Source organism: Artibeus jamaicensis, unplaced genomic scaffold, assembly GCF_021234435.1.
Source record: "Artibeus jamaicensis isolate MK-2021 breed Jamaican fruit bat unplaced genomic scaffold, CSHL_Jam_final contig_797, whole genome shotgun sequence".
Taxonomy (NCBI): domain Eukaryota; kingdom Metazoa; phylum Chordata; class Mammalia; order Chiroptera; family Phyllostomidae; genus Artibeus; species Artibeus jamaicensis.
The window spans coordinates 26,602,401-26,628,380 of record NW_026521977.1 but is presented as its reverse complement, the minus strand read 5'-3'; the positions used below and the strand labels follow the sequence as shown (position 1 = coordinate 26,628,380).

Genomic DNA, 25,980 nt, shown 5'->3' with positions numbered 1-25,980 from the left:
GTCCCTGAGGACTTTCGTTTCAGAGAGAGGGTGGGCACCTTTTCCCGGGAGGCACCTTTATTGTGGTTGTAGCCGGTTTCTCCCTGCAGCTCTGCACCCCGCTTTGTCTGAGGGGCAAATTGAAATACGAAATAGAAATGCAGCGGTCTTTGCAGCTTTAGGGGTGGAGGGCAGTTGGAACCCCGCATGGTAGCCTGGGGTTCAGGGTTCTCCGCTGACCCCCAGACCAGGTGCCTGAAGCAGCCATCAGGGAAAGAAGGGTAAACTGCCTGGAGCCCTGCAGGCGAAAGATGGGGAATGGGGGGCTGTGCTTCAGTGATACCCTTTCCCTGCAAGAAAAGGGAAGTTTGGGGGTGGGGGCACCAAGCGAGAGAATGCTTGGCGGGGAAGGAATTCTCTGCTCTGGTGGCTTCCATGTCCACAGCTCCCATCACCTGCAAGAGCCTTCCCAGGCACCGTTTGGGGACAGGGAGAGACCAGTCGATTGTCTGGACCCGCCTTCCAGGCGCCACCTGGCCGCATGCTCCCGCAGCCTTAGGGTTCCCCACGAATTGCTAAAGTGACAGGGGAGCCATCAGATTAGGGAACCAAGACAGTGAGGCCCCCTGGCTACGTACTTGGGGACATCGCCCAGCAAATGTGTTCAGAACAAAAGCCACCGGTCCGTCTTGTTAAGGAGCCGCGGGCGCCACGCTCTATTTTCTGGTTTGCACTGGACACTGGAAGGGGTCCTTCTTGCAAACAGGGTCCTTTTTTGGAAGGAAGAGGCACCTCTCTCCCACCAGCAAGCCCTCCTAGCTGCAGGCTGGTGCCTTGGAGCTCAGAATTATTGATGCCCCGGGGGAACTCCCCTCCCGTGGTGCAGCCCTGTGCCTCTTCTCTGGCCTACAGGTGTGCAAATGAGCAACAGACACCCCACCCCCCTGCCAGATGCTCCTTCCTCACCCAGCACAGAGGTGCGGGCTGGCCTGGTAACAGCGGATGCGTGCTGCCCGGGAGCTGGTCTCACCAGAAAGGCCGACTCTGCAGGGCAACAGAAACCTCTGGCGCATCCAGGGCGGTGTCCCCACCCACCACGAACACCAGACACCAGACCTACCTACCCACCCACCCCCTGTCCCCAGTGGATTCTGCCTCCTTAGCAAAGACCCACTTCTCTACCACATCCCACCCCAGACGGCCGGCACCAGGGAGGGGAGGGAGCGGTGAAAAGGACACTGCCTTTCGGCAGAGAGAAGAGATGGGCAAAGGGGAGTGAAAGACTGGGGAGTGGGGGCGATTCCGGGCAGCAGTCCAGTTGAATTTTGGTTCCAGAGGCAGCTGGCAGAGGGGGTGGTCTCCATGGTGCTTCAGGGCAACTGGAACACCTTTAGGAGAGGAGAGTTACTGGGAGATGCTGGTGTGGAGTGGGCGGGGGGCGAGGCATCACAACCCTTTAAGTACCTGCCTTTCCCGCCGCTGTGCCGCTTGTATTTGGGACCCCAAGGCCGCTGGGCGCTGTCACCCGCGGTGCAGCAGCTACTCCGACTACTCCTTCCACACGGGGCCGCCGATCACAGGCGTCAGCCCCAAGGCCCTCGCTGTGGCCTGCTGGTGACCGGATCTGCGGGCGAAGCAGCTGGTTCTCCACACACTTGTGGGCGGTGATGGGGGAGATTGTGGGAGGTTTGGTCCGGGTGGCGGCAGGGTCCTGGTATCGATGGCGGCAGGCCTCCGGCGGCGCCTTTTCTACCCTACGTGTGTCCTTGGGAAAATCCCTTCCCGTGCCTCTCCTGGATCTGAATTGTAGCTCTGTGAAATGCTGGGGTTTGGACCGTTTCCAAAGACCCTCCAGGGATTTTTGTGCGGGTACCGGTTTGGACCTGCCTTCACTGCATTTCCCTGCCCTCCCCACTCTTACGGACATTTTTTTGTCCGGGAGAGAGCGGACAGAGTGGACAGAAACGGCTCCCCTGGCTGCGGAAGTGGGTCCTGAGGGCTCCTGGGGTGCGAACCAGGCAGCAGCTCCCAGACAGGATGGGCCCGCGGTTTTGGAAGGCCTTGGCTGAACGCGGGTTCTGGACTGCAGGGCGGGGCTTAAATGTGGAGAGGGGGGAGCTACAGCACCTTCATGCTCACAGGTGACGGGGCTCACACCCAGGCCCTGGAGTTCCTGGCCCCTCCAGGCCACGCATGTCCGTCTTCGCCCCCACTCGTCCTCCCTAACTGCATTTACTGAGCATCGCGGAGTGCCTGACCGCGTCCTGGGAGAGGAGACCAGGCACCTGCCCGCTATCCTACAATTTATATCCAAGAGTTGACGACGTCTGAGCATAATAAACGTTTACTGGCTGGGCGGGTGAATGAAGAACTGGTGTCACATTCCGAGTACGGCTTGAACGGTTCGGGCCACCTGTGAGCATATCCCGGCACCTTTGTCATGAGTGGGCCCTGGGGTCTGTCAGCAGCGTGAACACGGGCGGGTGTTCGCACTCATCAGATCTGTGTTCTGCTGTCCCAGTGCGCTTCAGGGGGCATGTGTACTAGTCTGTGTGCACACCTGTGTGACAGAGGGTGCGACCCCAGTGTCTGTGACCCCCGTGTCCGTGAGCCTCAGGTGCACCAGGGCGAGCACCTGCGTGCAGTGCCAGGGAAATAGTGACCAAGCATTCGTGCGTCACTGCCCGTGGCCTTCCCTGCCACTGGCTGGGGCTCCTCCAGGAGGCCGACTCACCGAGTGGCAGGAAAACTCCCTCTGTGCCCACCCCCCCACCCCCGTCCCCAGCATCTTCCTGGGGTCTTCCAAGTGTCCACCAGCCCCCCTAAACTGTAGCACGCCCGCCCCTCAACCTTCAGCTCTCGAGTGTACCCTCTGTCTTGTGTGGCTCACTGTGGAGAGGAACCATCACCTGCACCCTCCTTATGCGTGTTGCAGATCCCATTTAGCAGATGAGCAAACTGAGTCCCAAAGGCAAATGGAACCCTGAAGACAGATTAATGGGAAGGAGGAAACCACTGCTGGGTTCTCCTCCTTCCGGTGCGAAGCGGGGAAGAAGAGCAAGGACTTGGGAAATATCTGCTCAGGCTACGCACCCTGCCTCTATCGTAACCCCTCCTGGGCACCAACGAAGCTAGAGGCTCGCAGTCCCCCCTCTTCGGAAACAAGGAAATTTCCCGTAAATTGCCGTGGATTGCAGTGGCAGCAGGAGAGCACCTGTGGAGTCCCCATGGGATTGCAGCCCCTCACCCTGGACATAACCAGGCAGGGCTGGGCCCCCTGCTCTCTGCCAGGCTCCTGGGGCCAGGCTTTCTCTCCTCAGTGGTGGAAACCACAAGGGTCTGCACCTGAGGGGGTCAGCTGAGGCCACATGGCTGGCCTCTTCCTTTCTCAGCTGACCACATGCCAGGCCCGGAGGCCTCCGTGGCGGCCCGGAGCCCTGGAATGGGTCATGGTGTCAGGACGGGTGTCCCGCCCAGTGTCAGAAGAGACACCGGACGTCTGGGGGCCCAGATGTCCTGTCCCACAGAAGAGGGCACTGACACGCCTGGTTGCACTTCCTCGCTGCTCACCGAGCTTGGCCTGTCACTCTGCCGGGCCTTGGGGGGGTTCTGAGGCTCGAGGGACACAGCCCCTGCCTGCAGGCCCAGCAGGGGAAACAGGCCAGTCACTGGCCGATTCCAAAGCATCCGGCGATGCTGGAGTGGGGAAGCTTGGACCGCCCGGGCGTGTGCAATGTCAGGAAGGGCTGCCCCCCGGCTCGTAGTGCCTCAGAAGCCCCCCAGCCCAGGTGGGTGTAACTTGGCCCAGTAAGGGGAGGTCTCAGAGAAGTTGAGGGGTGTTGGGGGCTGCCACAGACCCTCTGGATCTTCTCGGGAGGCAGATGGTTGGTCCGACCTGCCAAGGGTCTGGTGTGACTTGCCTGGCTCCGTGGCCCAGTTTCCCAACCGTGGGACAGGGACGATAATGCAGTGAGGCCGTGAGGGGCAGAGCGGGTTGGAGCTGGCAGGGCGACACCTCTGTGCCGATGACGCTGTGGAAGAGCCCGCGTCACGGGCGCTCCTGCCAGGGCACGGGCAGTGCGCCGTGTGTGACTTCACTGCATCCCAGTCACAGACCCACGAGACAGGTCCTATATCATCCCCGAAAACAGACTCCTGGAGAAGGAGCCACTGCCCTAGCTGGGACCGCCAAGAACGGAGAAGGCGAGTTCTGGATGGCCAAGGGCTCCGAGAACCGAAAAGGTGTATTTTTAAAGGATGATCCTCATTAGCCTCAAGGTCACCCTCGAGGTGCCTCTTAACTGCCATCAGGGAACATGCTGGGACCTCTGGTCAGGGCGGGTGAAGCTAGGAACTCCTGAGGGACAAAGCAGTGGGGACACCTCCCTCCTAGGGAGGGTGACAGACCAGAGCGGGCTTTTGCCTGTTTCATTTCAAACTGGTTCCCCAGAGCCTGGAGCTGGGCTTGGTATGCATAGTAGGTGCTCAGTAAATGTTGTGGGCGAGTGACTGATTGCTTGGTGTGGGCTGTGAATATGCTGGGAATTCTAAGAATCTTTCTTTCCCCTCTTCCTTTCTCCTTCCTGTGAATCAAGGCCTGGGGTGGGACACTGACTTCCAGATCTCTCTACTCTGGTGGAAAGTCGTCTATTTCCTGAGAGTACCCCAGTGGGGTTATGGGAGCAGGGAGGTCCTCTCAGACTCTGACAGTGGGAGGGGCACCCCTTGTACCCACTGTTCCCCTTTGCTGTCACCTCAGAGCCAGTAGGCCAAGGTCCAGCTGCTGCACCCCCCAGGGCCAGCTCCCATCACATGGACCATCTCCTCCCTCCCTGGCCTCTCTCCTCAGGCCTCCCCCACTCCCTGTGGTGAATTCTAGGTCTGCCTGCAGCCCCACCCTTGCCTGCCCCCCCTTCTGGGCCCCTTTTGGGTCACCTGAGAGCTGCTGAAGTTCGTCCCTGGGTACCCCCATCCACTCAGCCCCACCCTTGGGGTTCTGAGACTGCGCCCGCAGGGCTGCAACCCTCTGTCTGGCCAGGATGCCGTCCACAGCCCGGACCAGGAGAAGGCACGGGAGTTTTTCAGACCTGAGGCTGAGATGCAGGCAGCACTGGCGGGGTGGACGGGGGGCAGCTGGGGGGTGGCCATGGTTATGGCGAGCCAGGCACTGCAGCAGAGGTGTGGACAGGGAGAAGGACTCCGTTCTCCCTCTTCAGAGATGAGCTGGGCATAAACAAAGCTGTACGAAGTGCCTTGCCAAAGGCTTCTCCTCCTTCCGACTAGCAAACCCTGCAGGGCCGTGCCCCTGTGTCCGACAGGCGCAGAGCATCTGTCAGTGAGTGAGCTGAGCGTGCGCAGTGGGATTCCCCTGGGAAAGGGCAAGTGGACCGGGGCTTCCTGGGCGTGAGCCTGTGCAGTGGACGGTGGAGGTTGAGTAGGAGCTCACCAGCTGGAATGGCATTCCAGGCTCAGAAAACTGCATGGACAGCAGGCTGTGGGTCAGGGAGATCCACGGAGTGTCTGGGAGACGGCAGATGTGTGGTGTGCAGGGGCATGACGGGTACGGGCAAGGCGGGGCGAAGCCGAGAGGGCTGCTCACTTCCTGCCGAGGGGTCCAGACCTCGGGGAAGTCGCCCGAGGCCGCGGGCAGTGCGGCGAGAGGCCCACACCCCAAGCTGAGTCCTGTGCGCTGCTCAGTGTGGCCTTTTAAAATAAATTCAAAATCTTTCATTAGTAATAATTTCTTATTGCGGTTAAAATATACATAACATAAAAGTAACTGTATTAAGCATTTTAAGTGTTTGGTTCAGTGGTGTTAATTACATTCATAACACTATGTAACAGTCACTGCTAACTATTGGTATTTCCAGAACGTTTTCATCATCCGAACAAACACATTGAACAATAACCCCCATCTCTCTCTCCCCGAGCCCTGGACACCTCTGTCCTGCCCTGGGTGTCTCATAGAAGTGGGACTGTGATGACCGTGATCGTCTTTTTGTGTCTGGCCCTGTGGGTGTCTTCTCTGAAGAAAAGTCTGTGCAAGGTCTTTGCTTGTTTCTGGACTGGCCTGTTTTGCTGTGGTTGTTGCTGAGTGGTAGGGCCCTTTATATATTTCTCCACATGAACCCCACATCAGATATATATGATTTGCAAATATTTCCTCTCATTTGGGGGGTTATTTTTGAACTCTCTAGATAGTGTCCTTTTGATGCACAAAAGTTTTTAAACTTGATGAAATCCAGTTTTATTCATTTTTCTTTTGATTCCTGTGCTTCTGGTGTTAAATCTAAGAATTCATCACTGACTCCACTGTCCTGAAGAATCTCCCATTTTCTTCTAAGAGCTTTATAGTTCCACCTCTAATGTTCAGGTCTCTGATCCATTCTGAGTTAATTTGGGGTAGATAGAGTAAGACAGGAGTCCAGCTTTGTTCTTTCCCATGTGGATATTTGGTTTTCCCAGACCATTTGTTGAAAAGACTGCCCTTCCCACTGAATGTTTTTGGCACCTTCACCGAGACTCAATTGGCTGTGGTATTGGAGAGTTTATTTCTAGGCTCTGTATTCTGTTCCACTGGTCTGTCTGTCTTTCCCTTGCATGCCTTCTTAGGTCAAGTCCAGACTCGCAGGATGTGGGGAAACTTTAAGTCGTCCTGGCCATCTCTGTACCTCCAGACCAGTGACCAACCACTTAACCAGATTCAGCTCAGGGACATACTGGTTTCCCAGAAGCCAGGGCTGGAGAGAAAGAGCGGGAGACAGAACCGCAGGCTGCTGGCCAGGCCCCTGCTGTTCAGGGGCCTCCGTGCACATCAGCTGGCCCTCCTGTGAGGACACGGTGCAGGGGGAAATTCTCCTGTGCTCTTGGGTGCACACACCTGCCAGGCCCAAATTTGGCACACTCCCTTGGACAGACCATCCCAGATTCCCCTCTCTGAGGAGCTGGAGGAGCTCCAGGAGGGAGGGCCCCTGTCCACCCCCGACTGGCTTTGTGGAGTTGGCCCTGTGAACACAGTCGCCCCCCCCCATTCAAGGGGGACACATACCGGGCCCCCCAGTGGATGCTTGAAACTGCAGATAGTACCCAACGCGATACATACCGTGTTTTGTCCTGCACATAACATGCCTCTGGTAGAGTTTAATCGATAAGTTAGGCACGGTAAGAGATTAACAATAATTACAAAATAGAATAATAATGACACGGTATTGTAATAAAAGTGATGTGAATGGCTTTGGGGCCATTATGAAATAAAATAAGGGTTGTGGCGCAAGATCTCATTGCTCAGAACATGCACAGTCTAAAATGTGACTTAGCTCTGGAATTTTCCATCACACATTTTCGGATGGCCGTGGACCACAGGCGACTGAGAGTGTAGAAAGGAAAACCGTGGATAAAGGCTCTGGCGGTTCGACGGAGACCGGCTTCAGCCCCACCACCCGAAGGCCACCGGCAGGCACCATGTCTGGTATTCTTAGCATCTTGCAAGGAACTTCGCTCCTTCCGCAGTTGGGCCGAAGGCTGCCCAAAGCTTCGTGTGCCTTTGGTTTGGGGGCGGCTGGTGTAGGCAGGACCTGGCACCAGAACTCGGCCCATATGTGCAGCTGAGCGCACTGGGGCACATCGGTGCCACTGTTCCCCTTCATTTCCTCATCGGTGAACCGGGGATGTGAGAACCTACCTTTCGCAAACATTGCGAGGATTAGATGAGGCCACTAGGTGAGGAGCTTGGAGCAAGCGGTCCCCAAAACGGAGTAGAAGGGCTCAGGAAGTGTTAGCTCTTACCGCTGATAGGATTTTGCTGGAACCCTCTGTCAGGCTGGTCAGAAATGTTAACAGATAGTTAGCATTGACTTCAGTGCATAAAATTGGAAAATTATTACTTAATCTACACTGCGTGGTTAACAAAATCTTTTCAAATATGGACGAGTGGTGAGGGGAACCAGGCTGGCGGGCTGCCCGGCCTGAGGGCGGGAGAGATCCAGGAGGGGGTGAGCGGGGAGGGCAGTGAGGGGCAGCCCTTCAGAACCTACAGCCCACGGCTCCCCAGGCCGCTGCCCCTGGCACCCAGGCATCACAGGTAAGTGGGGGCATAACTTTCTCCCTTTTCCTTCCGAATGTCGAATGTTGGTTCTCTGTGTTCTTCTGGCCCCAGATTCCAGACCAGGAGGTTCCCTAGGGGCAGGGCTTGCGTTGTGTTCATTTCTGCATGGTCGCAGGGCTGGGCCCAGAGAACATCAGGGAGGCTCTGCACCCTCTCGGGGCCCCAGCTTACAGATCTGTGATTAGGGACCACCTGTTCAGTGTTGCCCAGGGGCCAGGCCTGGACTGGAAACTCCCACTCAAACCTCTCAGGAGGTATGAGCACCTCCCAATTTGCAGACGAAGAAGGTGAGACCCACAGAGGGCCGCCGTCCCTGCTATGAGTTGAGCCCAGACCTCCTGAAGCCAGAGGACCTTTCCTTCTCCACCCCTCTATCCTTGGGGGTAATACCCGCTGCCCGGGCTCCCTCGTGCCTGCACAGCCCTCGACGTGCCCAAGCATTGGGAGACAGCCCTATGAGCTGTGGTGTGGAGCGGGGCTGGGGGGCACTCCCAGCCCACAGCACACTGTCCCCCCCCCCCCCATCGCTGGCATGATGACCGAGGATCCTGACGTCCAGGCCCCATCTCCCTCCTCCTTCCAGAGCCATCCTCAGAACCAGGCTAGGGCAGGGCCCTGAGCATGCGAGCGGCCCCCAAATGCCCCAAACGCCTGACCACTGGGTGGGTGTGAAATGGCCTCCCACTTCCCTCTGCGTCAGCATCTGGACCAGGGAGCAGAGGCCCAAGTTGGAGAAGCAGGGTCTGGGCCCCGGGGGCAGGCCCGCACCCCGCCCTTGCCCTACCTAGTGAGCCCCACCGGGCGCAGCCCCTCAGAGAAGATTCCACGGCAGCCGCTTCTGTGATTCATAAAGTGCGTTCTCACACATCCTCTGTGGGTTGAGTTTTCCCCATAGAAGGTACTCACCGTGTACTCTAAGGCAGAGACTTATTTGAATTTTTTTTCCAGTCCAGATGAGCAGAAGTCCATGAAAAAACTGTTTTTAACCAGCAAGTTAGTAAATATGGGAATAGCTCATATTATTTCTATTTAGTACATGTGATGGGCAAAACACTCCAAACCCCAGGCATTTAGATGGAAGTTCTCACTGCTTAGATATAATTATATCCTAGAAATTTAACATTTTAAAAGTATTTAATAGTTATCAAGGTGGATTTTTTTTAAGGCAAAGATCTGATAATCTTATCCATCTTTACCAATCTCAGAAAACTTGAACTGGCTGCCTTGCAATTCATTGGGCCGTTGTTTCCCCTTCTGGTCCAAGGGGAGAAAAACCGTGCTTTTTCAGCCGGTCAGTGATTCTCTAGGTTAAAGTGAACACGTGATGAAAGAAAGCACTTGATTTTGGAGAAAGAAGCAAATGTTTGTCTGGCTGACACGGTCCTATTGCCAACTGGGATGTGACCGAGATTTGTGCAGTCCAGCGGGAGTTTGTGGGGTGTCAGACGTGGGTGACGAGCCTGGTGAGACACCTCTCTACCCTTGGTGAGGCCGAGGGCCAATGGCAGAACCGGAGGCTGCCGGAAGTCCTCTCTTGCAGTGCCTTGTGATAATCGATTTAATCGTCAGGGGCCAGTAGTGGGCTAGAGGAGGGCGTGGCAGGGGATCTGTGGCAGGGAGGAGGAGGGGATGCTGGACTGGGGCCTGGAGGGGGCCCCTGGGGTTCACTAGGTAGAAGGGGCTCCAACGTGGCCCCGAGTCACTGAGGTCAGTTTCTGGATGACAGCGGTGGCGGTGCTACTTTCCTGGAATGGCCCCCCTTTGCCCCTTCTGACTCCTGGACAAATCACAGGGAGGACGATGTGTAGGGACATGGGTGCTCCCGTGGAGAAAATTCATGGTGAGCATGTAAAGATTTGGGCGCCTCCGTAAGAAAGTCGCCGGGAATGAGGGTGGGAATGAGATTTTTATGTGGCTCCCAGCTGAGCTGAACTCGGTCACCTGCTTTGTGAGCCACACTGTGCTTGGTGCAGTGATTAAAATGACAACTTTCATTTCCTGGTTTTGCCTTCAAGTTTTAATCTCAGATTAAAATATATTTATGCCAGGGGCTTTCTTTACAGTAAACTAGAAGTTTTTTAAAAAATACATAACGAAGTAAAGTTAACGTCTGATTTTTACGACCGTGTCAAATGTTTCGCCCCGTTTACAGTCTTTGTTCTGTAGATGCTAAATAGGCCCTGATTGGAAGGGGACCCCAGGCTCCTTTGGACAGAGGTTTGTGACTATCTCAAGGCCGCTGGAGCTGGATGGGGGGCACCTGAGCTGAAGAGGGTGCACCTGGGGAGGGAAGGCCAGGGGGATGGGACACTGACAGGCTGAGTGACTTTGCTTAGCTCTTACGGTGCTCTGGCCTGCCTGGCCCCCAGATAATAACTGCGTTATACTGTAGCACGGCCCGTTCCCACGGACAGAGAGCGTGCTGTGTGTCAGGCAGGACTGTGCATCCTTGCACTCTGCCGCATTCAGCCCTCACTGCCGTTCTGGGATGGGGTTAAGCCTCACTTGACAGATGAGGAAATCGGGCCACACAGAGGCTGAGTCACTTTGCCAGGGACACCCAGAGTGGCAGAGCCACAGTGTGGCTTGGGAGTCTCCTCAATAATCTTCTTAGTCTCCCCCCATTCCTTTGATGGAGAAAATGGACATTTCTTCACCCTTTTTAAAGTGCAGACAAAACGCAGCTTCAGCAGCCCCTCCAACCGCATTGCTGCCCCGAAGCTCCTCCTACACAGTGACCTGGAGTTGCCCCTGAAATACTCTTTGCCCAGGCTGGCCTGGGTGCCCCTGCTCTGCCCACCACCCTGCACGGTAATCGCTGCCCCCTTGTGAAGATGGGTCTTTGAAGGAAGGGCCCTGCTTTCTTGGGCTTTGTATTTCCGCCCCTGGGAACTTGGCTCAGCACTTAATGGAGGTTCCAGAAATGTTGCTGAATGAGTGAAGGAATGAAGGAATGAAGGAAGCAAATAGGGGGCAGAATCAGGAGTCAAGCCCAAGCCTTTCCTACTTCAAAGATTTCTCATTCATTTCCCTTCGCCAGTGCAGGATCCAAGCTTCTCCGCCTTGCCTGCCGTGGGTCTGCAAGTGCTGTTAGAGCCCCCAGGGGTGGCTGGGGCTGTGCGTTCTTCTCCAGTCAGGTGGGAGGTACGAAGGGACATGCGCGGGGCCACACGGTGGAGGCAGAGGAGCGCCATGGGCAGGCAGTCTCGGAGCTGATTTGAAATCGGGAGGTGCAGTCCGACAGGGTGTGCAAGTGTGGGGGCTGGGGTCTCTGTGTCCTGCCAGAAGGTGTGGAGTGGCCCAGAGGGGCGCCCGAGCTCTGGGGCTTACTGTTGGGGTGAAGGGCAAGGGTGGGGGGCTCCCTTTGCCTCCCTGGCAGTGCCCACCTGGTTCAGCTCCCCTTCCCCTGCCTGGTGCCAGGACCTCCTGTAGCCACGCAAGGCAGAGCAGGAGGAGGCACCCGGCCTGGAAGCAGGGAGCTGGGGAGGTCCCTGTGTCCTTGAGGAGAGCAGCTAACGGGCAATTAGCGTTCCTTAGACTGAGGCCGAGATGCCCAGCACCCCTGTGAGCATCGGGAGGCGACATCTAAGTGTCAGTCACACACGGGGCTTCTCGAGGGGACCCTAAAGCTCGGGTTAGTCCCGGGAGGTGGAAGTGGGTGCTGCAGCTCAACCGCCTCTCCCAGCGACCAGAGAAAGCCTGCCCGTGCTCCCCTCAAGAGCCAGTCTCCGGGAGGAAGGCAGCACCTCGCCGCCGCCGCCGCAGTGCGGGGCGGCAGGCCCCAGCCTGGGCTCGGAGCGGGGCCCTGGGTTCGGTCGCAGCTCGCCCCCTTCCAGCTCTGTGGCCTCTGAACTGCTCTGGATCTCGGTTTCCTCCTCCGTGAAGTGAGTAACAACACTGACCTCCTGGGCGTCTGGGGAGGATCGACTGCCCTACAGGATGGGCTGGCATGGCTCACACACAGGGATTAATGTCATTGTCATTCTGATTGTTGTCATCAGCCCTGGTGGGAGGCCCCTAAGACTTCTCCCTGGGTTATTTACGACCAACTCAGTTTGGGGCATTGGGAGTGTCCTGTTTTACCAAAAATAGCACATGCCTTGCCAAGACCTCTTCGGTTTTCTGTACTCAGTTCAAGGCCATGCTGTTGCCGAAGCCTCGCCTGACCTTTTCCAGCAGCGCAGACTGCGAGCCCCGCCTGTCGGGCCTCAGAACACTCAGCCACACTGTCGCTTGTCTGTCCCCTCCATGGGGCCGTGACTGAGGGGAGGCTCTGGGGAGGTGCTTGGCGAATGAACAAGCGGGTGACCCAAGGAGCGGACAGATGAGGAGAGAGACACAGCGTGTGGGAAAGGAGGAGGAAAAAGAGACCAGGGGCGTGACGGGGGCCTGCAGGGGAGCCAGACCAGGTGGCGTGGGACGTGGGGGCTGAAGACAGACAGAGGTCCTAAGGGACCCCGGCGAGTGGGCTTTCTTATCCTTTCCCCCCATTTTTATTGTAGTAAAATGTACATAACAAAATTCACCGCCTTACCCGTTTTGTGTGCAGTGAAGATACCAGTAATGTGCCACCCTCACCCCCATCCTTCCCCGGAACTCTGAGACTCTGTGCCCGTCAAACCACAGAGTCCCCTCCCGCAGCCCCTGGCGGCCACCACGCTACTTCCTGTCTCTCTGAAGCCGACTGCTCTCGGCACCACGGCACCGCGTGTGAGTGGATGGAATGGTATTCGTCTTTCTGTGACCGGCTTGTTTCACTCAGCACGATATCCTCAAGGCCCATCCCTGTGCCAGAACTTCCCCCTTCTTAAGGCTGAACAACAATACTCCACGGTGCTGTGCACACCGCAGGGTGCCCGTCCCTTCGCCCGCCGATGGACACTGGTTCCTCCCATGGTCTAGCCATGGGCAGGGGTGTTCTTTCTAACCGCTTTTTTTTTTTTTTTTTTTTTGAGGCCAGGAAGGAAACCTCACTCAATTACTCTAAGTTCCAAAGGTAGCTTGACTTTAGCTAACAAAATACTGCCTCCAACAGGCCAGGGAGGAGCTGTTAAAGGAAACACATGCTCCAGCTGAGTCACCAAATGCTTCGTAAAAGTCGAGGTTCTCAAAGCGGGGTGGGGGGGGAGGGGTAAGGTTTGTCCCCAGAGTTGGCATCTGCTTTGTGATTTTAGTTACAAATCGCAGGAGGCCGTGGATGGTACGGGGCACGTTGCTAACTAAACTCCACTCCAGGTCCCGTGCAAATGATTACAAATACACGTTCCGAACTGGAATTCCTGGATAAAGTGGGGTTTTCCCCACTTCCTAAAAAAAAAATTAATTTCAGACTTTAAGAAAAGTTACAAGTACAAAGAATTCCCAGATGGCCTTTACGCCAGGTTCCCAAGTGTCATTTTACCATACTTGTGGTATCCATGTTTCTTGTATTTTCTCTGTATGTATATATTGTATTTGCATTGATAATCCCCATATAAACATAACATATATATTATTTCTTTCTGAACTATTGAAGAGAAAGCTGCAGACACATTTCATTTAGTGGAAAATGAATGCAAACCGAGACGCCCCGTGTCAGGGAGAGAACAAGGGAGAATGAGTTGGGTATAAGCTGGCGGATGGTGGAGACCCTGGAAGCAAGTTCTGAGCAAGGCTGTCGGGCCACGTGTGAGGCCTCAGGTGTTTGCTGAAGCTCGCTCAGGGCCAGCCCTGAGGTGGAGGTGCCGGCCCCAGTGCAGAGGCTCCCGAGAGGAGCCGCTCTCCCGGGACCCCCAGTCTCTTCCCCTCCTTCCCTGACCCTGTCCCGGTGCCCCATGGGGCATCCGGCCCAGGAGGGTCCAGAGGAAGTGCTCCCGGCTGGGGGTTCAGGCCCCAGCCCTGCCTCTTACCCGTTGTATGTTTGCAGACAAGCCATCTACTCCCTCTGGCCTCAGCATCTGGGGCTGTGGACTGGGGACGCTTTACGTGGTGGCTGTAAAGAGTCAGGGATAGTGGCAGCGGTGTTGTGACAGATGTCCTAGGGCTGGGTGAAGCGGGAAGCACCGTTCCTGGTTTTCAGGGAGAGCTCAGTTCTGGTGCCTTTCCCTTCCTTGGCTCTGGGAAGCGCCCTCCCCGTCCCCTGCACCCCGCGTGGGGAGGACAGAGCGCCCTCTGTCTGCAGCCCTGCCGCTGCTCAGTCTCCCTCGGGAAGAACCACAGAAGAGTTGGCACCAAACCTGCCAGGCACAGGGAAAGCCAAGTAGGCAGGACACCAGGGTGGGGAGGGGTGGCTGCTGGGCTCATCTGCAAGTAGCTGGGGGGTCAGCACTCCCAGGCGCTGCACAGGGAGGCCACCCTGAGGGGGGGGGCTCTGGGGAGGCTGCTGCCACTCAGTGCTGCTGCCACTCAGTGCTGGGGCCACTCAGTGGGTCCCTCCTCTCTGAGCCTCAGTCTTCCCACCTGTACAATGAGGGTGCTCAGGCACCATGTGGATTTATCATTATTTAATTTTATTTTTAAAAAGATTTTATTTATTTATTTATTTATTTGTAGAGAGAAGGGAAAGGAGGGAGAGGAAGATCAATGTGTGGTTGCCTCTTGAGCGCCCCCTACTGGAGACCTGACCTGGCCTGCAACCCAGGCATGTGCCCTGACTGGGAATGGAACCGGCAACCCTTTGGTTCTCAGGCTGGTGCTCAATCCACTGAGCCACATCAGCCAGGGGAAATTTTGAGGGGATCAAAATGATCCAAGAGTGTGAAAACCCTTAGAACTACAAGAGGAAAGGGGAAGGGTAGGGACCAGCCTCAGCTGGCTCTCTGTCCCTTTTAGTGCTAGGACAGCAACAGATACACAGTAGGACTGAATAACTGCTCTTTGGCAAACCCTCCCAGGTAGGGCCTGGGTCGTCAACCAAACTTCCGGAAACTTCATCCAGGACTGGGGCCCTGAGGCACCACCAGTGCCCTGAGGAACTTTATTGGGACTGCAGTGCCTCCTAGTGGCCAGTGTGAACAACTGCAGCCTTGGTTCTGGCCAGCTGGCAGTGTGGCCCTACCACCTTCCTGCAGGGGGGCCAGGGAACCCACCCTGGGGTGAGCAGAGCATCCCAGGACTCAGGGACTCCTCCTCCGTCTCGCTTCCTGGAGAGGCTGTGCCCTCTCCATGACCCCCCCACACACACACCTCCGGTAGGGATCTGGACAATACTGATGGAGCAAACGGAAAAGCCAGGAGGTCTGTCCACGGCCACAGGAGCCAAGGGGCCACCTCTGGTCCTCACACCCTGCCCGGCGGCTGGTTTCCTTGATGCCTGTCATTCGCGAGATCTGCTCTCTCACCCCCAGGCTGCAGCCACCCCACACAGGCAGTGTGTGCCCGGGGGCCGAGGCCTGGGCCGCTTCCCTACGATGCCCTTGTGGCCCTCAGCAGGGTGGGCGAAGCCGCCACCAAAGGCAGAAGCCCAGGCCCCGGCTCAGGACCCAGCAGTGCACCAGGGAGGCCCCGCGCCAAACCACGCGCCGTCCAAGGGGAGCAGCCCAGGGAAGCGGCACTCGAAAGCTGGAAACTCGGTGTAAGAGGCAGGCCAGCCTGGGAGTCAGGTTGGGAGAAGGGGGCCACCTCGGAAGGCCAAGGAGAAGCAGTTCTCAAAAGAAGGAATACAGCAAATCACAGGTGTGCGTCCGCTGGTACTTTCAAAAATGTAAATTCAAACAAAGCTTTGCTTTTATCCGCCACACTGACAAAGATTTTTTTAAAAAACACCATGACCGGCCCCGGCCCCTAAGCGGGCGGGCAGACTGCCAGCTCCTGAGGAAGCTGGCTTGTCTCTAGAAGGCAGTTTGGTTGCGTGTATCACAGTCTTGAGGTGTCCTCTCACCTCTGACCTCTCAGTATTTGGTTCTCTCAATCTTTCTAGTTCTTACAGCTTCTTCGAAGGCAATCACTGTGAACGCATTGAGGGATCTGCCTGGAGGATATGTATCACAGGCTGTGATCATTTCAAAGAACCAGAAACCCATACACCTGACAGTGAAAGACTGAGTGGATAAAATAGAATTTGTGTGAATACTATTCAGCCATTAAAAGGGATGTGGTGGAAGGATCTAGAACACATGGAAAAGGGCACAAGACAGGCTTAGGTTAAAGAAAACTCATAAATATATGGTCTCTGTGTGTATGTTACATTTTTCTTCTTTTGGTTTGTCTTGATTTAAAATTTTTTCATGTGGAACATAGATAAGTCCGTGTAATGAGAAAAGCCACAAAAGTTATGGAGAGTGACATACAGGTGACAGTAATATAGCCAGACATGTAAGGGGCGAAGGACATGCCAGTTGGAAGGAAGGGTGCACTCGGGAGCAGGTCTGTGGGACCAGAAGTGGGGGGAGGGGTGGGTGTGGGAGGGTGTAAGTCTGTGAGGGTGGAGGGGGGGCCTGTGCTGCCTGGGGAATCCTGAATGCCAGGGTGAGCCTGATCTGTAGGGTTGGCAGATTTAGCAAAAAAAACAAACTAACAGCAAAACCAGGTTGCTCAGTTACATTTGAATTTCAAACGATTTTTAGTGTATTTCCTGTGCACACATGCACACTTCCAGACGTACTCCCACAAAAAAATTACCCATTGCTTCTCTGAAATTCCAGTGTCATTGAGTGGCCTGGGTTTTATCCGGCGGCCCCTGTGCAGGCTCTGGGAGCCAGGGAAAGCCTTCGGAGAGGGCCTGGCGTGATCAGGTGTGGGAGTTTTACACCCTCTGTCTGATCGTGTTGGAGGGCAGTGAGCCTGAAGGCGGAGAGAGCCTTTGGAAGGTCTGAACCTGAGCTTGAGATGCGGGAACCTCCGCTACCCAGGAGGCCTCAGAGTCGTGGCGGGGGTGGTTTGTGAGGACAGTGGCCAATGCCTGCTGCAGACAGGACTGGACTTTCCCTCCCCTTCCTCAACCCCATTCCACTTGCTGCTCATCTCTGGCCTCCCAGAGTCGCACAGCGGAGCCCAGCCCCTGCCTTCAGCCCCTGCACCAAGCAGCCCTCACTCCAGACTCTGATGGTGGCTCTCAAACAGCATTTAAAAAAACAGCACTTCCTGCTCATGGTAGGACAAACCAAAAATTAATTCAAATCAGAAAAAAAGGAACAAAATTAAACGATATACCTGTATTCTCACCTCTGGAAGCTTCTGGTATTTCCTAGGGACAGATACTACACTCCTTTTTTTTTCCATGAGGGAGACTTACTTTCCATATTAGGAACACTTTTCCAAGTACTCAAATGTTATCCTTCTATAACACTGCTTTCATTCATTTTTTATTAAACGTTCCTTGAACACCAATTACATGCCAGCCACGGCATTAGCATTCTAATGCCAGGCATTAGAATGAAGGGGTAAATGAAACAAATATATTCAGATACACTCCCTGTTTTATGGAAGGGAGAGAGTGACGATGAACGATGAACGAAGGAGGAAGAAACCAAGTAGATACATAGTAATGTGTGTAAAATGCCAAGAGAGATACAGTTTGCAGAATAAAGAACATCAGGATGGATCTTCCATTTATGGAACTTTCATCCTTAATTTAACCAATATCCTGTTACCAGATATTTTGGCTATTTTCAGTTTTTCTATATAATAATGCCATAATGAACTTTCTCTCTGGTTAATTCTTGGTGCTCATCCATAATTATTTCTCTAGAATAAATTCCTAGAAGTGACTTGCTGGGTGACGTGACATACAAACTTTTTACTGACTTAGCGTATTTAAATACGAGTTCTTGTTTTCTCTATAGATGACATCTCTTTTATTTTTAAAACAACATGCCGCAGCATTAAAATGTGCGGGAGGGGTGTGCGGTTTGATGAACTTTGACACACTCCTGTACAGGCCGGCCCCACACACCAGTGTGGTCCCTCTGTGGTCACGCCCATCCCCTCCCCCAGCCCCTGGCAGCCTGTGATCTGATCCCCATCCGGATACTGTTGCTTTTAAGTAGAGCTACACAGTATGGACATTTTGAGACTGGCTTCTTTTACAGACCACAGTGCTGCCCTTCGAGAGTCATCCAGGCGATGGCTTGGCTGCACCCCAATTTGCTCAGCTATTCCCCTGTTAAAGGACACTGGGGTCGTTTCCAGTTTGGGGTGATTGTGCACAGAGTGGCTTCGACTGCTGCACGCAGGTTTGGTCTTTCCCCCGCTCCCTGAAAACGCCTTCGTTTCTTCAGGCAAACGCCCAGCAGTGAGCTCACCGGGTCAGGCGGTCGGTGTACGGTTCGTGCCTCGACATTGCCATGCTGTCCCCGCGAGTGACGACGTGTGAGCGTTCCGGGGACTCCAGGCCCTCTGTGTCACTTGGTGTCCTCGGGTTTTTCATTTCCGTTGCAGTAGGTGTGTAGTGACATCTCACTGGGCTTTCGACTGTGTGTCCACCGGGGAGAATGTGCTCAGCTTGTTTTCATGCTCACCTGCCATCTGTGTATCTTCCTGGGGGAAATGTCTGTTCACATAGTTTGCCTGCTGCTCCTTTTTTATTTTTAACATTACTGTTAACTGAATGCCACGCCTTATTCAGATTTTACTGGTTCTTCCCTAGCGTCCTTTCGCGGTTGCAGGACCCCATCGAGGACAGCACGTTGCGTCCAGTGCTCTCGTCCTCGTCGCCTCCTGTGGTCTGTAGCCAGTTCTCGGACTTCCCTTGTTGTGGGAGGCATTTTTAGGGCTTGGGTTGGAGTGTGCTGGAGCGCCTGCGTCACCTCGTGGCCGGCTGGCCGAGCGCCTGTGCTTCCGCGCCCCACGGTCTTCTGCACGTTGGCAGCTCCGTGGGGCAGGGCTGGTCCCCACTGGTGCACACGGAGCAGTCCATGCGGGCCGCCCCTTCCACCTCATGTATTGGGCCTGGAGCTAAAAGGGGGACATCAAGCTGAGCTCTGGACAGAGCCCAGTGGCAGATGAGGTGGGCCGGGATGTGATCAATGGCTAACCTTTAACCTCCGCCCCACCCCCACATGACTGTTTGGACAGCAGTGGGTTTAGTCAGTGCCCTTTAAATAGCATGAAAGGGCCTCACTCTGGCCTGTTTTGTTTAAGGAGATTACATCGGCGCTGTGCACTCCGCCACGGGGTGTGCGGCCAGCTCGCCCGAGAACAGAGCGAGCGACGTGTCCCCCACAAAGCAGATGTAATCAAGACCACGGGGGGGTAAAATTACTCAGGCTCCTCAGACCTGCGCTCGACAGGCAGGGGCCTGGGCACAACCACGGCCCCCACCCCCAGGTCCCTGCCCTCGCGTGGATATCTGCAGGAGCAAGCTCGCTTACACAGACACCCACGTGCACCAGCACACACCGCAGGCACACGCATGCCACTCAACCACGCAAGCATGTGTGCTCTGCAGGCAGCTCACACGTGTGTTCCCACCCCCACCCCCAGGCGCTGGCCCAGCCGCATGCCCAGGGGCACACCCCGGGCACAGAAGGACCCACGTAGGCCTCCGGCACCCTCTCCCCAAATGGCTCCAGGAGTCCGTTCTCTTTAAACTCAGTTATTTTAAAAAATTCTCTTTAAATCATAGTCAAAAAGAAAAACCACCGTCACCTTTGGAAATCTCCTCGCTGGTGTGGCTCAGCAGATTGAGCACCGGCCTGTGAACCAAAAGGAAGCTGGTTCGATTCCCAGTTAGGGCACTGGCCCAGGTTGCAGGCCAGGTCCCCAGTTAGGGGCGCACGATCTCTTACACACTGATGTTTCTCTCCGTCTTTCTCCCTTCCTTGCCTTCTCTCTAAAAGTAAATAAATAAAATCTTTTTTAAAAAGTTGGACTAGATTAGAGTGACGCTTTTGGGTTGAACCAGGACAAGTGGCTGGAGGTGAGGGGGACAGAGCGGGGTTTTCTCCTTGAGATCCGACAGCCAGGACGGCCCAGCGGCTCCCAGGGGAGGTGCTGAGGCCAGAGGGCCTTCTGTGGCTGCTGATGGAGAAAAGAACCCTGAACTGAACGCCTCCCACCTCCTCAGGAGCGGTCGACGGGAATGACGTTGGCCTTGGATCGTGTGAAGGGCACGTGGTGCCACCGTGGCCGGTGCCCCTTCCGTGGGGCAGGCAGTGCCCACTCTTGACGTTCCATGCACATTGTTGGGTTCTTCCACCAGGAAGGCGCAGGCCAGGATTACTTTGTCTCGGGCCCCACAGCCGGGGACAAGCCCCTGATGGGAAGGGTGTCAGCACAGTGCCAGTCCAGAGTCCTTGTGGGACCTGCCTCAGGGAGGGCTCAGGAGGGGCCGGACCCGCCGGCCGGCGGCCTGGACCCGGGCAGGGCTTGTTGCTCCTCAGCCTCTTGCCAGTGCTGGGTGCCAGTGTCTGGAAGAAGGCTGGCCCTGGCCAGCTGAGGGTCCCCCAGTGGCCCTTTCTCCACCCCAGGGTGGCAGCGTGGTGGGCGTGGAGCTGGTCCCTGGCAGATGCTGCCCTGGGCTTCCTGGACATGGGCACTCCCAAGCCCCCGCCTCGAAGCGCGTCTGCGCCCGGGCCCTCCCTGCCGCCCTCGGGCTCCCTGCGCCTGTGAAGGAGGCACTAGTCACCGTGTGCCTCTTTTCCGTGTATCCTACCCACTGTTCTCGTCGTCTACCAGGGTGAATCGGTTCATTCATTCAGTCAACAATTTCTGCATGTCTGCTTTAGGGTGTGGGCACACAGTAGGGGCAGCTGGACAGAGTGACAGCTCAGTAATGGCTGTTAGAAGTTGTCCCTTTGTTCTTCAGCAACTTCGTACTGTGTGTTTGCCACCTGCCCCGTCCAAGGCTAAGCCCTGGGAGGAGAAGGGACTCACGGCATGTGGTCCCAACCCTCGGGAACCTGACATTCTACGGAAGGAGCTGGACATCTCAGGGCTTGATCACACAGCAGTCAGAAACACAGGCAGTCACGAGAGAGGCTGAACAGAGGACAAAGGGCCCTGTATGGCTGTCAGTCTGGGAAGGCTTCCTGGAGGAGCTGGTGCTTGGCTGGATCTTGGAGGTCAGCTGGAAAGAAGGGGCATTACGGGCCGGTGGTGGGAGGTGGGGCTTTGCCCTGCTCAGCAGGGACCTGTGTTCCAAGCCAGAGTTGTAGGACCTCTGTCTACAGTGGCCTTCTTGTTGAGAAGCGTACTGGAGAGCGAACTGGACCGCGAAGGCACCTGGGGCTCGGGCTGCCGATTCTCACCCAGCCTCTCAGAAGCATCTAGTCAAGAACAAAGTGCTGGCTTCGCCCAGACCTAGCGCCATCCCTGGCATCTGCCTGTCTCAGACAGGCTCCATAAACGCAGGGCCGCCTGAGTGTCAGCAGTGGGAACTAACACTGCTGGGTCAGGAGCTGGGAGACTCAGAGGCGTGGCAGCTAGTTCTAAAGGGAAGGGCGCGGGGGGTCAGAGCCAAGACCAATGAGCCAGACCTACAGGAGACGGACAGGGGCTGGACCTGAGGACAAATGGTCCAGCTGTCCTGGGGGCAGTGAGCTCTCTGTCACCAAAGCCAGGGTGATGATGGCACTTGGTGGAGAGGCAGGGGGTGGGGGTGGAAGGAGGTTGAAATAGAATCCCCCCAGTCTGGTATCTTTGGACTGAGGACCCGAGAGGGCCTTGGCCTGTCATTCTGACCAGCTGGGTAGGCCCGGAACCTTGGGGAACTTCCCTTTGCTGTCTAAATCAGGGATCCAGCCTCAGGAGTTAAAACAAAGTGACCAACAATCAAGACTGAGATTAGGAGGCTATTTTCCCCCTTTGAGGACCAGCAGCAGCATTTTGCCAGAATTCGCCCCACTCTCAGCCTTTCTAGTGGCCTGACGTTCGCCTGGACGCAGACGTGCCCCCATGCCCCCCCCACCCGGATTCTGAGAGGAAGGCCCTCCAGTCCTGTGGGAGGTGCACTCCGCCCACTTGAGGGGCGACACCCCACTGCAGAGGGGACACGCCTGCTCCCATTTGCGGACGAGACTCTGACGTCACGGGCAGACGGTGCTGCAGCTGGGACCGAGGGCCGAGCTCCCGACTCTCAGTCTGGTGGTCTTTGCAGACCCCAGACTATGCTGTCCCCTCATCTCTCCACCACCCACTCGGTCTCAGTGAGTGGCTGGAGGTGGGGAAACTGAGTTCTTACTTCTCTCCACGGGAGACTGGACATTCCGCCGCCTCCCCACAGGCTAAGCCCAGTACCAGCTCATCCTCATCCTCAGGAGCTGGTCCTTCTGCCCCGAGGATGGAAAGAGCGAGGCTCCTTGATTATGTGGGGTCCCTGGATTCCTCTGCTCCCGCTGCTCTCCTTGGGGAAAGGGCCCAGGAGCTGCGAGGCCACACTCTCTTGCCAATTAGCTCACATCCTGCGCTCTCTCTGGCCTCAGTTCTCCGTGCCCCCACCCCAGTTAAAACCAGGACTTTGGGCTGGTCCCCACCTACCCTCGGTTTCTATGACCTGGAGCTCCCTCCACTCAGCCCAGTCCCCCCGGCCGTGCAGAGGGGTCTGACCCCAGGCTGGACGCCAGAGGATGCTGCAAGGGTCCTGGAGGTCATGGGATGGGGCCTGGGGAGCGGGGCCGGGGCAGGAGGGGCGGGGGCAGTGTCCTCCCAGACCGGCCTCCGGGAAGTTGCATAACAGAAATGTTTATTTTTGGTGAGGCTGAATGGGATTTCTTCTCTAAAAAAAAACTCCCCAAACATAAAACTTATTTGTTTGCCAGGAAGATAAACATCTTCGCTGAAAGCTCTTGGCCCAGCGGCCGGCTGCAGTTTGCGCGACGGTGTCCCTCGAGGCCTGGCAGCCTGTGTGTGCCTGGGCTCACAGGGGGTCCCGTGGGGTCCCCGCGGGCCGGCCCACCACCCCGGTGGCAGCAGCACTGGTGGTGACGCTCAGAGATGTCCTCCTGAGGTTGCTTCCAGGCTCACGTCCTCCCACCAGCTTTTCTTCAGTGCTTTGGAGAGGGACAGGAGAGTGACAGAGGCAGAGTGTCCCACTCAGCTTCCCCGGCGTGAGGAGGGCCCCCAGTGCACACGGAAAGCCTTTGCGTCCAGAACCTGGGCGGAGCCAGGACACCTGGGCAGAGCCATCCTCCCGACACATCAGGTCGCCTGCTTGGACCTGCTCCCAGAAGAGGAAACTGAGGGTCAGAGTGACCCTCATGCTTGTGATAATCAGAGTCTGTGTGTGTGAAGGGTTGGTCTTGTCAAATGCTCCTCACATGTGTCTCATTAATCTTTTACGTCATCTTACTCTGCGAGAGTCACAGACAAAGGAATGTGGCTCAGAGGGGTGCTCGCACCCGTCACCAAACTCCAGGCCCACGCACTTCCCCCAGTGCAGCCCGTGCTCCTGCGCTCGGCCGCTCCAGGGGGCCTGCTCCGCGGCCAGTCCTCTGCTCCTCAGTCCAGACCGGACACCGGCGGAAACTGAACGCAGCCGCCGCTGTGCCGAGTGTTGGCCTCTGTTACCCCGCAGCCGTCCTGTGAGGGCGCCTGCCGCCCAGGCGTCTTCATCCCCATTTCATAGAGAAAGAGACTGAGACACAAAGAGGTGGAGTGGCCTGTGCAAAGCACACAGCTGGACAGCCCGGCTCCAGAGCCTGCACTTCAACCTCTGAGGCCGTCGTGCCTGCCCAGGGTGGTAACTGGGCTACTGGGAGGTGGACAAGCTTCTCCCTGCCCCACCCTTCCACCTTGGCCTCTGCTTCCTCGTCCTTGACCTCCCTGGGTTGACTGGTCTGTTCCCACTCTGAGCTTCTAAGAATTGGTGGGCGGTGGTGGGAGCCCCACTCTGTCAGGCCTGGGGCTGGGCCTGGAGCTGTGTGTAAATCTACCAGAGACCGCGTGGAGGGGCAGGACACTGCTCGGCCAATAGGGGAGGCCGGTGTGGAGGGCGAGGGATAGGATTTTTGGAGGAGAATCTCCACAACTCCTGCTGAACCCCCGAAAGGACCAGGCCAGGAAAGCAGGGGCACTCCTGTCTGCCTCAGTGCCAGCTGCTCCGCCCCACCCCAAGCCCAGCTGGGCCAGAACGGACTGCCGAGTGAGTCATCCATTCCACCCCCGGAGTCGGAGGCACTGAGTCAGCGTCCTTGCTGCCCAAAGGAGAAGTTCGGGCAAAGGCGACCCTGCTAAAAGGGGGAGACTGGGCTCAGTAGGGTGGGAATTAAAGGTCATCAAGGTCATATGGACTGATCAAAAGTCACATACTATTGGTGCTGAAAGGGGCCCGTTCTGAGATCATGGGAAAGAGGCTCAAAGGAGGAAAGGAACTGGCCCAAGGTCACACGGCAGGGTAACTGACAGCCAAGATCAGAACCCAGGTCTCCTGACCTCACATCCAATGCTCCCCTGACAGGGATGAGGCAGGGGATGGCTCCCCATCCCTCCCTCCTCTGTTGCTGGGTCCAGCCATTGGTCTCTAACCTTCTTTCCTCCCCCCTCAGCCAAAGAGAGCTCCCTGAGTGAGCCTGAGCTGCCGCCCGACTCCGACACCGTGGGGATGGACAGCAGCTACCTTGGTGTGAAGGAGGCTGGGGTGAAGGGGCCCCAGGACCGGGCCAGTGCCGACCTCCCCAGCCCACTGGAGAAGGCCGACTCGGAGAGCAACAAGGGCAAGAAGCGGCGGAACCGAACCACCTTCACCAGCTACCAGCTGGAGGAGCTGGAGAAGGTCTTCCAGAAGACCCACTACCCTGACGTGTATGCACGGGAGCAGCTGGCCATGAGGACGGATCTCACCGAGGCCCGCGTGCAGGTCAGCGAGGGTGTCCAGGCTGGAGGGGGTGAGAGCAGGGCCTGGCTGTGGCCTGGTGGCTGGAGCTGAGACTGCCTGTGTGTTCTGCAACCACCCTCTTCACCCAAAGTCCAAGGAGAGGCCCAGAGGCTGCCAGCCTTCCCCTCGGGCCCCCACTCCAAGTCTGCTTTTATCCGCCTTCACATTGGGCATCTTGCTCTGGGTGGAGCAGGAGTGAAAGAGGCAGGGCTCTTTGGAGGGGTGGAAAGCCTGTTAGCTGCACTTCTGGGCTCTACCCGGTGTCTTGTGAAGGAGAAAATGACTGCTCTCTCCTCTGGAAGGCCTGTCTCTTAGAAAGGAAGCAGGGTAAACTTAAAGACATCCACAGCAGCCCCATGGGCAGAGACGGGGACGATCACTCAGCTCTTCCTTCTGCCCAGGATGGACGCCTGCTCTTCCATCTTTCAGGCCCCAACTCAATAACCGCCTTTAGGAAGTGCTCCTGACCACCATGGCGAATGCAGCACCCCAGCCCCACCCAATTACCCAGCACGACGCAGCCGACAACACCCACCCAGCACAGCTCCGTCCAGTACAACCCAACTCAGTGCAAACCAATATAATGCAACACAGCTCAGCACGATACAACCCAACCCAACTCAACGCAACGCAACTCAGTACAACACCACTCAGCCCAACCCACATTAACACACAACACAACGGACTCCCACACAGCTCAGTGCACTGCAGCTCAGCACAACCCAACACAGCTCATCCCCAACCAACTCAACTCAACATAACTCAACACAATGTAGTACAATGCAACCAAACCTGGTTACCCAGCTACCACCCTTTATCTTCTTTGGAGAATTTATGACTGGGTTACATTATCGTACCTGTCTCCTGCCACTGGAATGTGAGTCCTTGAAGGCAGGGAGTCTGATTGTTCATCCCTGTATTTCCACCAATCAGGGACACTCGAAAGCAGAGCAACAGAGCCAAAAAATAAATATTTGTGGGCCAGTTGACCTCTTTTGTCCAAACAGGGTGTCCCTACCTCCCTGCACGAAATTACACAAAGAAAGAACCAGACAGGAAGCCAAGGCCTCCAAGAAGCCCCCAAACAGGTAACAGAATCACCCATGCGGTCAAGCTCAAGGTTCAGCACAAGATAAATACCATCTCAGCCTGCTTTTCCACCCCCGAG

General features: G+C 56.2%; 1 protein-coding gene across 1 annotated transcript in view; it reads left to right on the top strand.

Annotated features, from left to right (window-relative positions):
* The window catches only part of ALX4 (ALX homeobox 4), a 37,733-nt gene that overhangs the window by 4,820 nt on the left and 6,933 nt on the right, over positions 1 to 25,980 (top strand). The window contains exon 2 of the mRNA XM_037166246.2: positions 24,484 to 24,794. Within this exon, the coding sequence (XP_037022141.2) occupies positions 24,484 to 24,794 (311 nt within the window). The remainder of the gene's footprint in view (positions 1 to 24,483; positions 24,795 to 25,980) is intronic.